General features: G+C 40.6%; 1 protein-coding gene across 5 annotated transcripts in view; it reads right to left on the minus strand.

The window, feature by feature from the left end:
• Nucleotides 1–16,660, minus strand: part of evi5b (ecotropic viral integration site 5b) — a 43,763-nt gene that overhangs the window by 11,118 nt on the left and 15,985 nt on the right. For 3 of the 5 annotated variants that reach the window (XM_085264277.1, XM_085264278.1, XM_085264280.1), the window contains 15 exons: nucleotides 14,541–14,765; nucleotides 14,298–14,372; nucleotides 14,083–14,208; nucleotides 13,851–13,994; nucleotides 13,023–13,112; nucleotides 12,740–12,837; nucleotides 12,206–12,266; nucleotides 12,057–12,110; nucleotides 11,075–11,107; nucleotides 10,540–10,692; nucleotides 9,638–9,769; nucleotides 9,352–9,492; nucleotides 8,378–8,536; nucleotides 7,762–7,908; nucleotides 7,518–7,613 (listed from right to left, as the gene is read on the minus strand). In XM_085264277.1, coding sequence (XP_085120403.1) covers nucleotides 7,518–7,613; nucleotides 7,762–7,908; nucleotides 8,378–8,536; nucleotides 9,352–9,492; nucleotides 9,638–9,769; nucleotides 10,540–10,692; nucleotides 11,075–11,107; nucleotides 12,057–12,110; nucleotides 12,206–12,266; nucleotides 12,740–12,837; nucleotides 13,023–13,112; nucleotides 13,851–13,994; nucleotides 14,083–14,208; nucleotides 14,298–14,372; nucleotides 14,541–14,765 — 1,734 coding nt within the window. The remainder of the gene's footprint in view (nucleotides 1–7,517; nucleotides 7,614–7,761; nucleotides 7,909–8,377; nucleotides 8,537–9,351; nucleotides 9,493–9,637; nucleotides 9,770–10,539; nucleotides 10,693–11,074; nucleotides 11,108–12,056; nucleotides 12,111–12,205; nucleotides 12,267–12,739; nucleotides 12,838–13,022; nucleotides 13,113–13,850; nucleotides 13,995–14,082; nucleotides 14,209–14,297; nucleotides 14,373–14,540; nucleotides 14,766–16,660) is intronic. The other 2 variants (XM_085264279.1, XM_085264281.1) reach the window with 2 other exon arrangements.

Consider the following 16,660-nt stretch of genomic DNA (forward strand, 5'->3'; position numbering starts at 1 on the left):
CAAAAAACATAAAGTGCTTTCAGAATTCAATTTCCATCATCTGAAATGTCGTTCAAGAAACAACAGTTAAAGGAAACTTCTAAAGAAAACTGGGCAAAAGGGTACAACATAAAAATAACTTCACAATAGCTGCAGTGAGGTTTATGTGATATTAGAGCCTTGCTGCATTGCTTCACTGACGTGCAACCAGTTTAAAAGGAAGAATTATAAGTAAACTATCTGCCACCTCATCTCAAACCATTAGATACATGTAAAACAATATCTGGATAAACCGAGCAGCTTTTGTAACAGGTTTTAGATAGATCAAAATAACTGAGCGCTCTATTCCAAAAGCACGACAAATATATTTCATGGATTAAAGAAAAGTTGAGATAACATTTTAGCACAAATGAAACAATCCAAACATAGAACTTTACTGGCGTTTTGAAAGTCTTTTTAATCTAAATTTAGGAAAATTGTTAGAGCACAAAGAGCAAATCACCATATGACTAAAAAAAAGAAAAAAGTAGACAATCAGAGCACTGGGAGCTGCATTTGCATTTACCACAATTCCTGTAACACCCTCGTCATTTACCCGACACTAAATTAATCACTGTCTGCCACAAATGTTTGCACATTAAGTACGAATTACAAAGAATGTCATATTGCTCACTGTGCACCAATACCTTCTTATACAAGTTTGCCCTTTTGATGCCCTGACCTTGAAAATTTAGAGGGGGAATTTGAACATGTTGCATGTGTAGGAGCCAAAAAACCCAAACAAAAAACAGCAGTGGCGTTTGCAGGGTTACTGAAGTTGGACTACCTGGTATACAATGTTGTGCTACGTGATTGCTAGCGACACAGCTATGTTAGCATAACATTAGCACAGTGAAGCTGGAGGATGAACGCCAACTTTTTTCCACTTGATAAAAGTTAACGTGAGGGATTCTGGTGGTCAGGGACAAATGCAATTGCATAGCAGGATGCTATACACGGGCAAAACTTCAGTCAGGAGAACAACTGAGATTATTCATCCACAATACGAGGTTAGTTATTAATATACTGCAACAACATGGGAATAGAGCAGCTGCGAGAGAATTCAACACTAATGAATCAATGTTACGGAAGTGGAGGAAGCGCAGTTTTTGGCTTTCCCCATATTTCAAAAGTGCTTCATCTCTTTGCTACGACTGTCGCCCGGAATAATTTGCAGATGATAATGGTTGTAGCCGCTTTCGACCAAAGCAGGCGCAGCTTGATGACATCATCAACATGCGCTATCGCAATAGAGCGGTATATGGCCTGTATTTATATAGCGCTTTACTAGTCCCTAAGGACCCCAAAGCGCTTTACATATCCAGTCATCCACCCATTCACACAAAATCTCTATCGTTGGCCAAATATATTGTTTCTATCGTCCACCCCTATCATCAACGGATTCAGAGAATTTGAAGAAATCTGAAGAATATTAAAAACAAGTATAATTTTCTGTCAGAGAAATTCCTGCATGCACTCAGGAATGCCTTCAGAAATTTCCATCTGTGAACTCAATTGTGTCAGTGCCACCAACATATACAGGTTAAATCTCTATCAGGGAAAGAAGAAGCCACACGTGAATATAATCCAGGAATGATTTTGTCCTCTCTGGGCTAAAGATAATTTAAAATGAGCTGAGGCAAAAAAGAAAACTGTTCTATGGCTTTTGGAAAAGCTGGACACTGTGTCCTCCAGACTAAAGAGAAGATGGACCATCTGGATTGTTATCATCTATGATGATGCTTAAGTAATTGACAGCTCGTGCACCTGGAAAGGCACTATCAGGTTTTGGAGTAAAACATGCTCCTATCCAGATGACGATGCTAAACTCCACATTGCATCTATTACAACACCATGGCTTCTTACTAGTAGTAGCAGTAGTAGTAGTAGCAAGAACTACATTTGGAAACCCAAGAAAGCACAAAACACTACACAGTAAACGTCTGTTTTGTGTAACTGCAAAGCTGCAAGGAGAGATTGCAGTTTTTGAGAATTAAAATGAGCATAAATCACCAGCTGCAACATCAAATAATTGACCAAGGGTAGAAAACAACTATTCCATCCATCCATCCATCCATCCATCCACTTATCCTTATCAGGGTCACCGGGGAGTGCTGGAGCCTATCCCAGCTGTCACAGGGCGAGAGGCACAGTACACCATGGACAGGTCGCCAGTCTGTCGCAGGGCCAACACACAGCGACAGACACACATTCACTCGCGCATTCACACCTATGTGCAACTTGGATTAACCCTTTAAAGCCGGTCGGAGCGGGCTCGCTCTGTTTTGCATAACTAGTTTAAAATCCCGGTAGCACTGCAACCACGTAAGCTAGCTCAATAATTTTTTTTTGGATATGAAACCGGACGCGTTGTACTTACATCTTATGCCATCAGCTTGTCCTAGGTCACGGTTTCCTTCCACATATAGCTTTGCAAAAACTGCATAAAACGCACTTGCAGCAACAAAAACATAATTTTCCAGAAACACGCTTTGCCGATCCTATCAGCTGTTCATAACATTTCCTACGTTGGAATAGACGTCAGCGCAAACTTTCGCATGTCCGCCATTACCTGCCCGAAACCGGAAGTGACGTCATTTTGCGGAAATGTAGTTTTTTACCATCAGGGCCTCATGAGCCTATACTGGTGTTTTTAAAAGTTATCTTTGACTTTATGACTTTCTGTGTCATTTCTGGGATGCTTAGGACTAATATTGCACTGCTGGAAATAGTTTATTTTGATGCATATGTTGCTTTTTTGCAAATTTGCACTATAATATTTATTTTCGTTTTTCCTGCAGTATATAAAAATTGGTGTATTTCAAAAATAAAACTATGAAGACACTTAAAATAAATTTCCTGTGGTGGGAAACTATTTTGTGCAACTTTTTTGTATTTACAGTTTTGAGGGATAAGCCTCTTAAATTTCTCTAACTAGAAATATATGTAAAAAAAACAAAAAAGATTTAAATTTTTTTGTAGTTTATTGCACTTTTTTGCAATTTATGTAATTACTATGCACTTAATGCATACATATTATTAACATTTGGGCTATAATGGTTGTATTGATGTATAGCAACTTGAAATGCTCCCAAAAATGGCACTACAGCATGTAAAAATATAATATAAGCTCTGGCGGACTTGGTTCTATGGTAGGTCTTAAAGGGTTAATCACAAGCTGTGTGCCTTTGGACGGTGGGAGGAAGCCGGAGTACCCGGAGGGAACCCACGCAAACACAGGGAGAACATGCAAACTCCACACAGAAAGACGCCAGCCTGATGGTGGAATTGAACTCAGGACCTTCCTGCTATGCGGCAACAATGCTAACCACCGAGCTGCACAACTATTCCAACCTGCCATATTATTTATAGCTTCAAGCATTTTATTAAGAATCATTTCAACCCCACAGGATGCCTGATAGCTTGAAGTCATGCGAGCCCAAGTAAATGGTCATGCCCATAGCCTTTGTTTCTTCAGGTTACATACAAGTATTACTTTGGCAGAGGTGCGTGACGCATCAGTTCAAAAGTAAGATAAGATAAAAAAGTAATTTTTTATCATCATCATCAACAATGAAACTAGCAATTTTCATTGTTAAATGAAAAATAATTCTTCCCTCACCCCAACCCACAGTTTTTAGTGCCTAAACCTAACCGGCAAGTGAAAGTGAAACCAAGTAGATCATACAAACATCCTAAGGAGACCCTGACCACAGTTTCCTGACTGATAAACCTGTTCCTGCCACCCCTCCAACACCCTGAACTTTGTGTTTTTTGCATCAAGCCACTTGTCCCAAAGCACGCCTTTGTGCATAAATGTGAAACTAAGGGACAAGCTGACAAAACTATGGTATTTGACACAGTGGGATGGAAAAGCATTGATCTGTTTTATGCGTGTAACTACAGTGGTCCCTCGTTTATCGCGGGAGTTACATTCTAAAAATAACCCGCGATGGGTGAAATCCGCGAAGTAGCGAACTTTATTTTTTACAATAATTATAGATGTTTTAAGGCAGTAAAACCCCTCACTACACCACTTTATACACTTTTCTCAGACAGACATGAATATTTTCACACGTTTCTCTGTTGTTTGAACACTCTCGAAGTTCAAACCTTCGAAGAAAAGTCCAGTGTTATAGAATGAAACCAAAGGCACCCGCGGTTGCTTTTGATGGTGCACAACGTTTCGTCGACATTGTTGTTGTTGTGTTTGTTGGGGAGAAAACTTACAAACAGTACAACACTGCAGAGCCACACTGCTAGTGATCGAACATTTCTGTAAATTTGACAAGATGAATGCATTCTGTACTGTACAGGAGACACAGCACGAGATTGATTGACAATTGTCTGCAGCCGATCAGGATGCAGAACACAATGCGCTGTAAAAACAAACAAACAACAACAACAAAAAAACATGCAAAATTGCACACCAAGAAATGCACGAAACAGCCAGGCCACGAAAGGTGAACCGCGTTATAGCGAGGGGCCACTGACTGTACACAGGTAATCTGTACATGACTGTAGCTTGTGTTGATACAGATGAGGAGCAGTAAAGCTACTCCTGCTAACACGGGGCTCATGCTATTCCTCTACTGTGTATGCACTGTGCAAGGTGCAAACATGCCACACTCATGTGCCCACACTCCGGTGCTTACAAAAAACAAGAACTACTTGAGAAGCACTTAAAACTGAAAACTAGGACTGCGCGATATATCGAGGTTTTAAAAAAAAAAATATATATATATATTTTTTTTTTCATACGAGATATAAGATGTGACAATATTGTTTATATCGATATAGTATATGTTACGTTATAATTATACTTGTGGAGCCGCAAGTTTGTCTCTCTTTCGTCCACTTTTGTCTCTCCGCAACGTAACTCGGCCTCGCCTCTCCTTCACTGAACACAACTTCCCCTCCCCCATAGCATTGCCTGCAGGCAATGACAAGATGGACCGGCAAGTTTCCGTTAACAAGTTACCCCGGATCGCCCCGTGCGTGGGGCTGAACGGCGTCAACGTGTTAGCGAGCTAACCGCGCTAACGCCATGGCCTAGCATGGCCTAAAATCCTTTCATTTTCTCATAAATCGACAGTGCGCCTTATGTATGAATTCTGGTTGTGCTTGATGACCGCGAACCGATTTTATGTTGTACACGGCGCTCAGCAATCTGTCAAAAAAATGTTTTAGTACGATTTTGGTAAGCTATGGAGCTGCACCGCTTGATGGATTGTCGGATCATTACGGCTACCGTAGTCTGGAGCCTCTCGGAGTGATACGTACTGTGCTTGAACGTAATATTACCGTATTGTGTGTATATAAGGACCACAAATTGGCACCTGTAAGAGACACGGTTACGAAGCGGGTTTCAAACTCCAGGCTGTCAGTCACGCAGTAGAAGTTGGGAATAGAGCAGCTGTGAAATCTGACTATCTTTGTTATTATGCTCAGCGTCTTTTAGTTTACATTTTGACGGTACAATTGTGAGCTTTTTGTTATGCACAAAAACAACATTGTTTTCTTTTATTTATGGAGCATTATTATTTAATAAATGCTGATAATTTATTTTTGAGTAATTTCTTCATGTACATCTACGCTGTATGTTAATAAAAGTGCCTGTGTGACATCTGGGACACAGCTTTGACTAAGAACTCTTTTTGTTCTTGCCTTATGTCTTTAAAATATATATATATATATCGAGATATATATCGTATATCGCCATCCAGCTAAAAAAATATCGAGATATGAATTTTGGGTCATATCGCCCAGTCCTACTGAAAACATTTAAAACTTTCAGCTGACAAATTTTGAAGAAGCGGCTTGATAATGTCACCAGCTCACTGATATTTAAAGAGAGGGATATCGATTGTGGTGCGTGTGAAAAAGTCTGGTGTTACGTTCAAAAGCATGGGAAATTTCAAAAAGATCTGGAAAACTGCAGTGGGTGGTTATGCAAAGCAGATGTGACAGAAGGGCCTTCTTCTTGTAGGGCTGTATGTCCTGCTATACTGGAGAAACTCCTGAGCAATTCCAGGTGCACGCAACAGGAATAAAAAAAAAAAGCACAAAGTTGAGCATCCGCAGAGTTGCTTCAAGTGTTTCAGTGCAAGGCATCACTGGACATCCCCCAGTTTCTATAACTGAAGACGTCAGAAGTGTTCTATGAAGGTGTTTGTGACTTATCTCTGTGTGTGGGTTCAGTGCAGCCACACAGAGAAAACAGGAAAATAGATATTATACTGGTGGCTCCCACAGCCAGCTTCCAAATAAGTGGATTGAAAAATCCCCCAAAATCTGTCCCAAAAATGACAGAAGACTTTAACCTTATTCAAACCTTATTCGAATCAGGTGGGGATATTTTCCTAAGTTTTCTTTCCTCATATGGAAACACTTTGGCTTGGAGACCATAAGACACACATGACACAAACTCACTAGCGGTGAAAGCACTGGACTCTGTAATAAGGATCTAGCAAGTTAAGGACTGGTTAATGTCAAAATGCTCAGGGCTGCATTGCGTGTTTTTTCTAGAAGGGTGCTTGTACAAGCCAAGTGTTTAAAATCATAACGGAAACCATCTTCACAGATATTTAAATTCCATTTTCACACCCATGCCCTATAGCCAGTTTACACACAACAAGATTATCTGCTTGTTGCAACACTCACTATTCATCGAGTATCTTTACTTGTATGAAAGTGGCATGGTGTGAGAAGTGTTGAACCCATAAACACCTTCAACAATATCAAGTCTTTTTAGATCACTTTCTCTCTTTAGTATTGTTGAGTGTTGTCACTGGGAGAACAGGCCTGTATTTGTTTTTGGTTAAGCTTGTGGAGTATGTTGAATTCATTGGTGGGATAAATGCTACTACTTCCTTCTCTCCTGCTTGTTAAGACTTGTAATTCCCATTTACGCTGGGAATAAATATAGATGAAGGGGACATGCTTTAATATTTCTGATTTGTGCAAAAAAGCCTTTCCCCCCCAAGTTTTCCACATCAACTAAAATCAATTAAAGTGCATTTTTTCAGAATTTCCAACAGATCTGCATATGTATTTGGGTTATGTAATAACAGTTTAAAAAGTTAAAATGCGCTTCATTGGAACCGGAAGAGGTTGCGGCTTTACCAGATTTGATTGACACTGGTGTCTCCTAGGCAACATAAGGAAACAATACATGAGATTCATATCATCAAAGCTTTGAAATGCTGATTGATTAATGGAAATTCAGACATTTTCTTTCCCTTCTCCATATCTTAAAACAGTAAAGAAGCTCAGACTGAAAACCACAAATCTGCCAGGTCAAACAGTCACTATTATGGTTATAACTTTGGATGATGTCTTCATAGGGCCCAAAAAATATAACTTGGGTTTGTCACCACATCCTTGTATGGGACATTTCCTTTTATGGCTGAAGGAAGCTTACATGTAATGTGGTTTGTGAGGGAGTTGAGGAAATCCAAAGCTTGGTGCAGTGGGTGAAGTGTGAGTCAAAACCTTACCTGAATCTCGAGCTCAGAGATCTGTTGCTGGAGTTCAGCCATAGCAGCAATGTTGTCAGCTTCCCTCAGCCTCACTGCCATTACTTCTTCCTTGCTCTGCAGAAAACAAACCAGAGAACTCTCAGGCGACAACCTCTAAGAAATCAATTCTTTTTTTTTTTTAACTTCACAGATTTAAACCACAATAGCGCTGCAACGGTTTGCCCCAAAGGTGCAAAGTGTGGAGTGCAGCAGCAGTTTGTACCTTGCATTCAATCTCAGCTTGTCTCCTCTTGATTTCTTGCAGTTGCACGTTCAGATCTTTGTTTTGTGTTGTCAGTTTCTGCACGCGCTCCTGCAGAGAGCGACTCTCCTGCTCCGCTCGACGCAGCTGGTTGTTGTGAATCTGATTCTGAATAAGCACATTTAAAAAACAAAAAGCAAAAGCGGATTATTTCACGTTATTGACTGATAGGTTCAGGATAAAGAAACTGAAACCTAATGCGACTTTCAGCACTACTTCACTGTTCCAGTTTCTGTGTTGCATACAAAGATAAATGCTGCCCCCTGAAGGCTGCTGTGTGAAATTCAGGGAGGGAATTTTCTTACTGATGTTTTCATATTACAATGTACCTTTAATTGTCTGTAATTAACTGCACTGCAAGTACATAAAAACTCTGAAAACAAAAGTCTCTTCCTAAAGACTGCATACAGTATGAATTGTATCTCTGGACTGAGAAGGATATCTGAATCACATATATTTGTGAACATGTGATGAGGAATTTGAATAATGCTTTTAAAGATCTAGATCAGGTTATAATCCAGATAACAAATCAAATCATAAATTATATTAGTGCTGTTAGACCGATTCAACCTCTGACCTGTGTCTCCAGCTCCAACATCCTTTGCCGCATCTCTCGAAGCTCTGCCTGAGCCTCGGCCTCACGTAGCCTGACGCTCATCAACTCGTCCTGCAGCTCGCTCATGGTGTTCTTCTTAGAACTGTCCTTCCAGCGGCTAGCGGTGCGTGCCAAGTGACGCTGGAGAGGGCGGGGACAGTCAGTCCTGTTTACCATCACTTACCAAATAAACACTTGACTTTTACCATTTGTGTGTCATACCAGATCTGTGCTCTGTAACTAGCAGGAATTACAGGGTACCTGCAAATCCTCTTAATACGACTTTAAATGGAAATACACATCAAAAGGGAAAATGTACCCTCTTCAAATAAACACACAGATGTGTCTAATTAGAGCAAGAATTTTTTCAAAATGTTTTTAATAAATGTGAGAAGAAAACAAAAATATTATTTTTACTCTAAATGATAAGCCATTGTTCAAGGTTTTAAACAGCTCCTTTAACTAGCTTAAACTTGCATCTTCATCTTTCTTTAAACTAAGTACTACAGCTGAGTTAACCAACCTATCTGTTCAAGTTTTCACATGCTTCATGTTTTCAATCAGCCTGAATGGATTAATTAAACGGCAATTAAGCCAAATCAAATGTTCTGAATTAAACCCATTCTATCTTAAATAATTACTGTAGTCAAACTCATGAATCACTGTTTGAACACAAGTTTACTGTGCCGTTAAAACTTCACAGCCTTAATTATGCAGTTGCGTTTAAGTGTGCAGAGGGAGAAAAAACAGAAGCACTGCATATGAGCGTTTCTCACAATGGCATGACTAAAAGCAATCTAAATTTAGAATATTTAAATACTTTTTGAAAACCAAAATCCACTCTGATTTTAAACAGCGTAGTTTGGTGTGTGTGTGTACAACATTTGCATTATGATTTGTTGGGGTTTTGATCAGCTATTTCAAGTTGTCCTGCGTGCTGAAATCTTGGTGCTCACCTGCCAGTGGTCCTCCAGATCTCTAACCTGCTGTCTCAGCTCTTTCAGTCCAGTCAGCGCCTCCGCTTCTCTCAACTTCACCCCGATCAGCTCTTCTTGCAGCCGCGCCACATTGGTGTCATCTGGTAGCGACGTGTTCCTCTGAAAAAGGTGGAAAAATCAAATTTTTCTTAAACCTTTAAAAAAAGAAATGACAGGGTAGGCCTAGATCACAGTAATACTCTTTGCCGGCTGAGGTTTAGGCAGTACAGTCCCACTGCAGATGCATTAAAATGACACAACTCACTTTTTCCATATCGAGAATCTTGTCTTGCATTTCCTTGAGTGCACACTGGGACTCTGCTTCCTTTAGTCGGGCCTGCACGAGCTCTCTCTCCAGCTGCAGGACGGACTCCTCAGAGAAGCGTGGGGGTCCTTTCTACAAGGAAAAAAAAAGAAAGAAAAGAAAAGAAAAAACAGAACAAATGAGCACGCAGAAAAAAAGCAGGAAGGACAGCAAACATAGCTGTGTGCACTCACCTCAAACTAAATTCAATCTCCAGTAATGTCCACAATACTTACACTGATCCAAGTACTCTCAATTCCTCTTTACATTCATTTCAGCTGACATCAACCATTTTTCCTTTCACTTCCACATAAATAATTCATGAACAATCTTTGTGTAGCAAGATAGCAAATTATGTAAAACACAGTAAAGCCTGCACATTATCATGTGGAATCCAACCATTAATAATTAAGGAGATGTGTTGTGCAAGGTGAGGATTCAATGAACAGTGGGCCATGTGTGAAATCTACCAGCCTGAGATACAACCTGCTTACAAATTCATGAAAGCATTTCTGAGAATGCAGAAGAACATAAATTGAACTTTGTAGAAATCTGTGTCTCAAAATGAATCCATGCATGCCAAAACAGACCATTACCTAAAGTGAGAAAAGTCCTGCTCTGCCATTGCAGATGCCCCACCATGTATCCAAAATCAGTTGTTTGCAATGTTTACAGGCCCAAAAGTAATTTGTAGCACACCTAATAATAATAATAAAATAGTCATCCTGAGGTTGTACGTACTGCACATCACACACAGACCTGGGCAATACCCCAGTCTCAGTGTCACAGCTCCAGTCACACTCAGGTCAGCCAGATGAGCCAGTGCAACCTGCCTGCCTCAGACTGTCTGTGGCTCTTCTTACCCCTTGTGGCTGCTGCTGCTGCTGGAGCTGCTTGATGGTTTTCTTGGCCTGCTCCAGCTGAGCACCGGCCTCCTCGCTCTGCTGTTTGACTGTAGCCAGCTCCCGTTTGACCAGGTAGTTTTCCTCTGCCTCTTGAGCTCGAGTCACTTGTCCCTTTGGACATAACCAACCGATGAGGGGTGGAGTGAGCACGACAGGAAGTGAAACGAAAGGACGGAATGGGTGGGCAAATCAGAGAAGATGAAGGATTGGATTTTCTAAGGACATGCTTGTTTTTAACTCTAAGCAGCGGGTGATTTAGTTTTAATTCCTTAGATGTATTTAGCATCTTTTGTGATTCTCTTACTTTGTCTAACATGCCACCATGTGGTTTTCCATGCAGTTATTTAATGATGTAATCAGCTGTCATAATCTGGATTAGCACTGTCACTGCCCTTTACTAATCATAAGCATGCATTGCTAAAGAGAGACAAAAAGATGGAAGAAGGAAAGTCCAGCATAAGTTCTAAGGGTAAAAAGAAAATGAGGAGTATACCTGGATCAATCTATCTGCCAAGGAAGCGCTTTCCTACAAAACAGAAATATCAACAAGAGACAGCAGAGAGAGAGAGAATCCAGAGGACAGTTTAAAGCACACAAAAGAACAACTGATTCTTTAAAAGAAGACGTGCAATGTTCATTTTCCCTCCAAAAATATTTGGTTTACGCAATGAGGTATAAAAGGAACATTGCAAAGCAGGTGTGGTGAAAAAGGTGCAAAAATAAGCTGGTGACAGAGTGAAGAATTGGGCGGTGCAGATAACAAAGAGGTTTCAGACAGGAAAAAGCACAGGGCAGCCCGAGAGTGAAGTTTGCTATAATAGCAGCATGACGACAGTGTTAAAGAGCGGTGTTTTACTTAACAGAGGCGCTGGGGCTCTGTGGTTTATCCAAGCTTTTAGCGGTTTCAGTTAGTGGAGAGTTAAAAGATCCTGAGAGTTACGTGACGAGGAGCAGCAGCCTCGAGTTTGGTTTAAACTAACGGACTCGTTTCCGCCCTGCAGGCAAACACAGCGTAGCAGACACCCTTAATATCCTCAACAGACCTCATGCATGGTGCCTTTACCAGGCAGTAGAAGTGCCCATTCAGAGAGACTCAGTGTTGTGCACAATGACACAAACAGTGCACCCTGACATGCAGTGCTTTGTATGGACGTCAAGTATCAAGCAGCTCCGTTCACATTTCAAACAGGCTTCTCTGCTTCTGTTAGTGGGGTCAGCTGGGTTTTTAAATTCTCCACATGACCTAAAGCCCAAATCCATCAATGTTTCTGACTTTATCTACAATCAGAACATTCACCATGCCAGTCCATGATGGCGTACCAGCAACTTTCAACTAACACAGCTCAGTTAGTGAAAGACAAGACTCCGTCATTAGGAAATACACATGATATATGGACATAAACAGCAGAATGGGTTAATGTAAAGTTGATGAGGAGAGCGCAGTGTCTGACTGTGACAAACACTGATTCACTCACTTTCTCTAGTGTGTCTATCCTCTGCTTCAGAAGCCTGTTCTCTGTCCGCAACCTCTGAAAAAGACAGAATTGCAAAAAGACATGAGAAAAAAAAATACTACAAATTGTTTACATGGGATGCTCTGGGACTTTAAAGTATGTCCACACACCTTTATCTCCACCTGTTCCTCCATCTCTTTTGTTTTGATTGTAGTGTACTCTTTTTCTAACCTAAAAAAAAAAGCACAGAGCATCTGTTAAAACAAATCAAGCACAGAATGATTAGAATGAAGTCGGCTGAATTGATTTCCATGTATCAATTTGGGATACAATCACCTTTCCTTTTGTCTTCTATATTTTATTGCTTCTAAAAAAGATATACGTTTCTTTAAAGAGACACCATTACAAATGGAAACTCTGGAATTTCCCTGGCCCCTATACTGAACAGGTACACAGAACGTTTAAATGTGTTGCTTCCTCCACTTGGAACGGGTATCAACCAAGTTTTGAATTTGCAGCATTCAAATATTAGCAGTCAATTTGCTCCAGTGCTGACTGAAAAATCTTGTCTAAAGTTATGCAACAGTTTAAAAACAAAAAAACAAAAAGGGGGTTCAGCTGTAAAAGAGGAACAATGAAAAAACAATCACAGCAAAAAAAAAAATCTCTGAAAAAGGAAGTTATGAAATGCCTGCTGCGCTTACTTTTTCATCTTCTTGGCGTTGTATTTAACTTGATAAGCAACCTGGATGACCTTATCTGGTCCACTGTCCAACTGGTGTGGGATGACCTTCTGAAAGTGCTGAAGCACATAAAGAAAGCGGGGGCAAGTGTCACACCAGAATGCATGTTTTAGTCACAAGCTTCTCTGACCTCAAAGGACCGCACTAAACATCAGCATGCCCACAAACTGGGACGAGATGAGAGGTTGCACATAAACAGAGGGTGATGGAGGCTTCTCCCCTGGAAGTGCTGCTGGTGATTCACCTGTAACATTCCCTCCATGTCGAGCTGAATGAGTTCCGCCTGGTTCATCTGCAAGATGGCGAGCCCCACGCGGAAAACAATCTCCAGGCCCTGAAAAAACCCCACCAGTAATGAGCATGAAATAATACTCAGTGTGCTGTCAAATTTATTGGACAGTGGACTGAGAAGAAACAGCCCGAGTGATTGTGATTTAGAGAAAAAGAAAAAGGCCACACTGCTAAAGGTGACTGTAACTGTAGTGCTTAATTTTGTCCAACAGGTGGCACTAATGGATAACTTTTATTTGATAGCTGATTTTACCTAACTGTTCTTAAAGCTGTAGAATAAGTGTACTGGCCTGAAATCATCTCTAAACAAATACTCTTAAAATTTTAAGCACAGACTCTGTTTTTCTGAGGTGGGGCTATTAGTTCACAGTGACTTACAATAACAGCAGCTTAAGATATAACCCCCAAACCCTTTTCAGATTAGACACTGATATAATGATGGCTCATTTCCAAGTGGACCTATTGCACTCATTTCCAGCTCAACGTTTTTATTCACAGGCTTTACTAGAGTAGCCTTGCATGAGTCACAGTTCAAAATCAATCCTGGGCCTTGGTGCACCCCCTCAGTTCATACACTGGCAGAAACCAGCAGTTTTAGTTCCTCTTTTAGATCGCAAAAACTACAAGCAAACAGAAGTTTAAAGAAAAAAGAAGACAGAAGAAGCCAGTGTTGTAAGAATGTGAACACAGGTGTAAATTTCAAGCTCAGTAAAGAGAATGACAGAAAGATTCATACAAGTTTACAGAGCTTATCGTTCAGCCACAGTTTGCTTTAACTGACCTCACACATGAAGATGTCAAAGATCCTCGTAGCAACGGGCAAAGGGAAGGAGGTGAGGAAGATGGTGAGGAACCAAGAAGAGGCATACATGGAGGTATGAAAGCTCTGAGCTTGGAAATGTATATGAAGCTCTGGGAGTTGCTCCTGTGAAAAAAATAACAATCAGACTCACTATTGTTGAAGCTTACATGTTGGCAAAGCGTTGTTACTCCCCAAGCTATGAGGTGTCTACCTGGATCATGTACTCAAACTGATACATGCAGAGTCCCAGCTCAGCCATGCTGGGTTTGAAGAGTTCTCGTAATCTGTAGTCCTGCATCAACTTCACAAACACGCAGAATGCTTCCTCTTCGGGCATCTAGAAAAATATTATGATAGTGATCAAATTACTAGCTGGAAGTTTGTGTTACAGTGTGTGAGAGTATGTGTGGAGAATACAATCATTACCTGCATGAGCAGCAGACCCACAATGAACGCACTTCCCTGACAATAGCCGACCTCACGGTCCACCAGAGAATATGCCTAAGGTAATAGAGATTATCGTTACAGGAGTCTCACTGAAGATCAGATTTCTCTCTTTTTCTTTATTAAACCACCTTAAAACCAAATACCAGTTCTTGTTACTGGAACACAAGACTTATCTCTTTATCTGCATGCAAACAGGTTTCTTAGACACCGCAGAAGACACACCTTCATGACATTGAAGAGCACTTCCTGACCCAAGCTGTCTTTCTCCTTGAAGAACTCGTGTTCGGGATAAGTGCGAGCGATGTCTCTGCGTATGAGCTTTTCGCAGGGTGACGTCATCTTTAATAATTCTGAGTACTGATCCTTGATGGGCATATTCTGGGCATTACCCAACAGCTGCCACACTATAGCTCGAAAATGATGAGGAATCCCTTTCCTAACAAGATCCTGTAGAGAAAAAAAAGAGCAGATATTTTCTTGATGTTCTTAAAGTTTTCTGCAGGGTGTAGGCAACAACTTTTTAAAATGAAACAGTTTTGTTCTTTGTTCAGGTTTTATGATAGTGTCAGATTTAATATCCAGTCACACAATTCACCTGAACAGCTACCCTGAGACACCCCTGAGCAAGGTACCGTCCCTACACACTGCTCCCCGAGCGCCCAGTGGCTGCCCACTGCTTCACTGAGTGAATGTTTTAAATGCAGAGAGGAATTTCCCCACGAGGATCAATAAAGTATACATTTAAATTATGTTTTTTGTGTGTGTCAAAAATCTTTTCATGGGAACCGCAGTCTAATAACGCAAATGTATCCGTTGCAGGTTAAAATAATTAAAATCTTTAGTGCACAGGTCTGTCAGAGAGTCAACTCAGGCTCATCAGGCCAATGAGTTTCTAATTCATTAGTGGAAATCCAGCATTCGCGTACACAGGCATACACGTGGTAGTGTAAATCACTGTGGATGTCTCTTAAACAGTGTAGTCATGCAGCTAGAGCATGTAGCTGATGTTAATAAATAACTTTTTTTTCTAAAAAGTCTGCACTTCTTCACTTTTTGTAATGTGAAAAAAAGCTTTTCATATTACATCTGCCAGAGTATAAGTGAAAAAAATACTAAGAGCTCCGCAACTCTATTCATTCATTTGAAACACCTTTATACTGCTGCACTGTATTAGCAGTGCAGAAAAATGATGACTTATTTCCACTCAACTTGGAGGAATCCTTATCAGTACTGGTTTCCCCTTCAGTGGACGTGTCGAACCACAAATGGATCGCAAAAGGTTGTTTTTTTTCCCCACACTGAACAGTTTATCATAAAAACATCTCCCCAGAGAGGCAGTGGACTAGCTTCATGAGTTTAATGGTAGGGGAAACCATGACAATGTAAAATGAATCCATGGGAACCTAAACGCACATTTGGGATTCTTTTTTCAGCTCTGAATGTGAACAACAGAAAGAAAAACACCAAACCCTTCCGTGGAGAAAAACAGAGACCTGCATCTTAAACAGGATTAAACCATGGGTATGCCTCAAAGCCTAATATTTCTTTTTCCACTTCAGCACACTGTGCATCTTTTTTAATAATACAGTTTCCACTGCCAAACATAATCTTGTCAGTGATACATTCTGTAGAGTGATTTATTTCCATATACTACTGCTGATACAATTTGATTAAGCAATTTCCTGTGCTGACAGGGAACAGTCATTTTTCCTGCTATGCGGCCACGTGAGTGAGTGTGTGGTTGTGTATGTCTGTCTGTGTGCGGTGTCTGCGTGCATCTGGTCAGTCCAGGGTGCATCTGGAGCAGAGGTCCACCCACACATGCTTTCAGCAGGGGACCCCTCTCCCCTCTTAGAGGTTAGATAAGACAAACCAAGCTTTGTTCTAGACTGAAACAATGCACCACAGTCTCAAACCTTGACTGTTGAACGAAAGCTGCCTTATGAGTCACAAGAACTATTCAAGAGCAGAGGGTCTTAGAAGATTACATATGAAATATAAAGTATTAGAAAGACGAACAAATCAGGGATTTTGCTGACAAGTGCAGAAAAAATTTACGTTTCTTCCTTCGTGCAACAGAAACTGTGTTTCTTGTAAGCAGAGCGGAAGAAAACAGCAATTTTGCGGAGGCCTCAGCAACTGTCATTAATATCCTAGGCTAGTTGCACCCATGCGATGATGACTACTTCTGTTAAATTACATAATAACACTGTGTATGTTCACAGCTCCTTCCCAGCACTTCCCCATTTAAACATCCAGCAACAAGAACAACAGAAACTCCGTCCCTACAGAAGACATTAGTCTTTTGCATGATTATTTTAATTAACAGAAACTTTACAGTA

Source organism: Mchenga conophoros, linkage group LG23, assembly GCF_057382185.1.
Source record: "Mchenga conophoros isolate Kocher_MC1m ecotype Shallow Benthic linkage group LG23, M_conophoros_male_GT1.1, whole genome shotgun sequence".
Lineage (NCBI taxonomy): Eukaryota > Metazoa > Chordata > Actinopteri > Cichliformes > Cichlidae > Mchenga > Mchenga conophoros.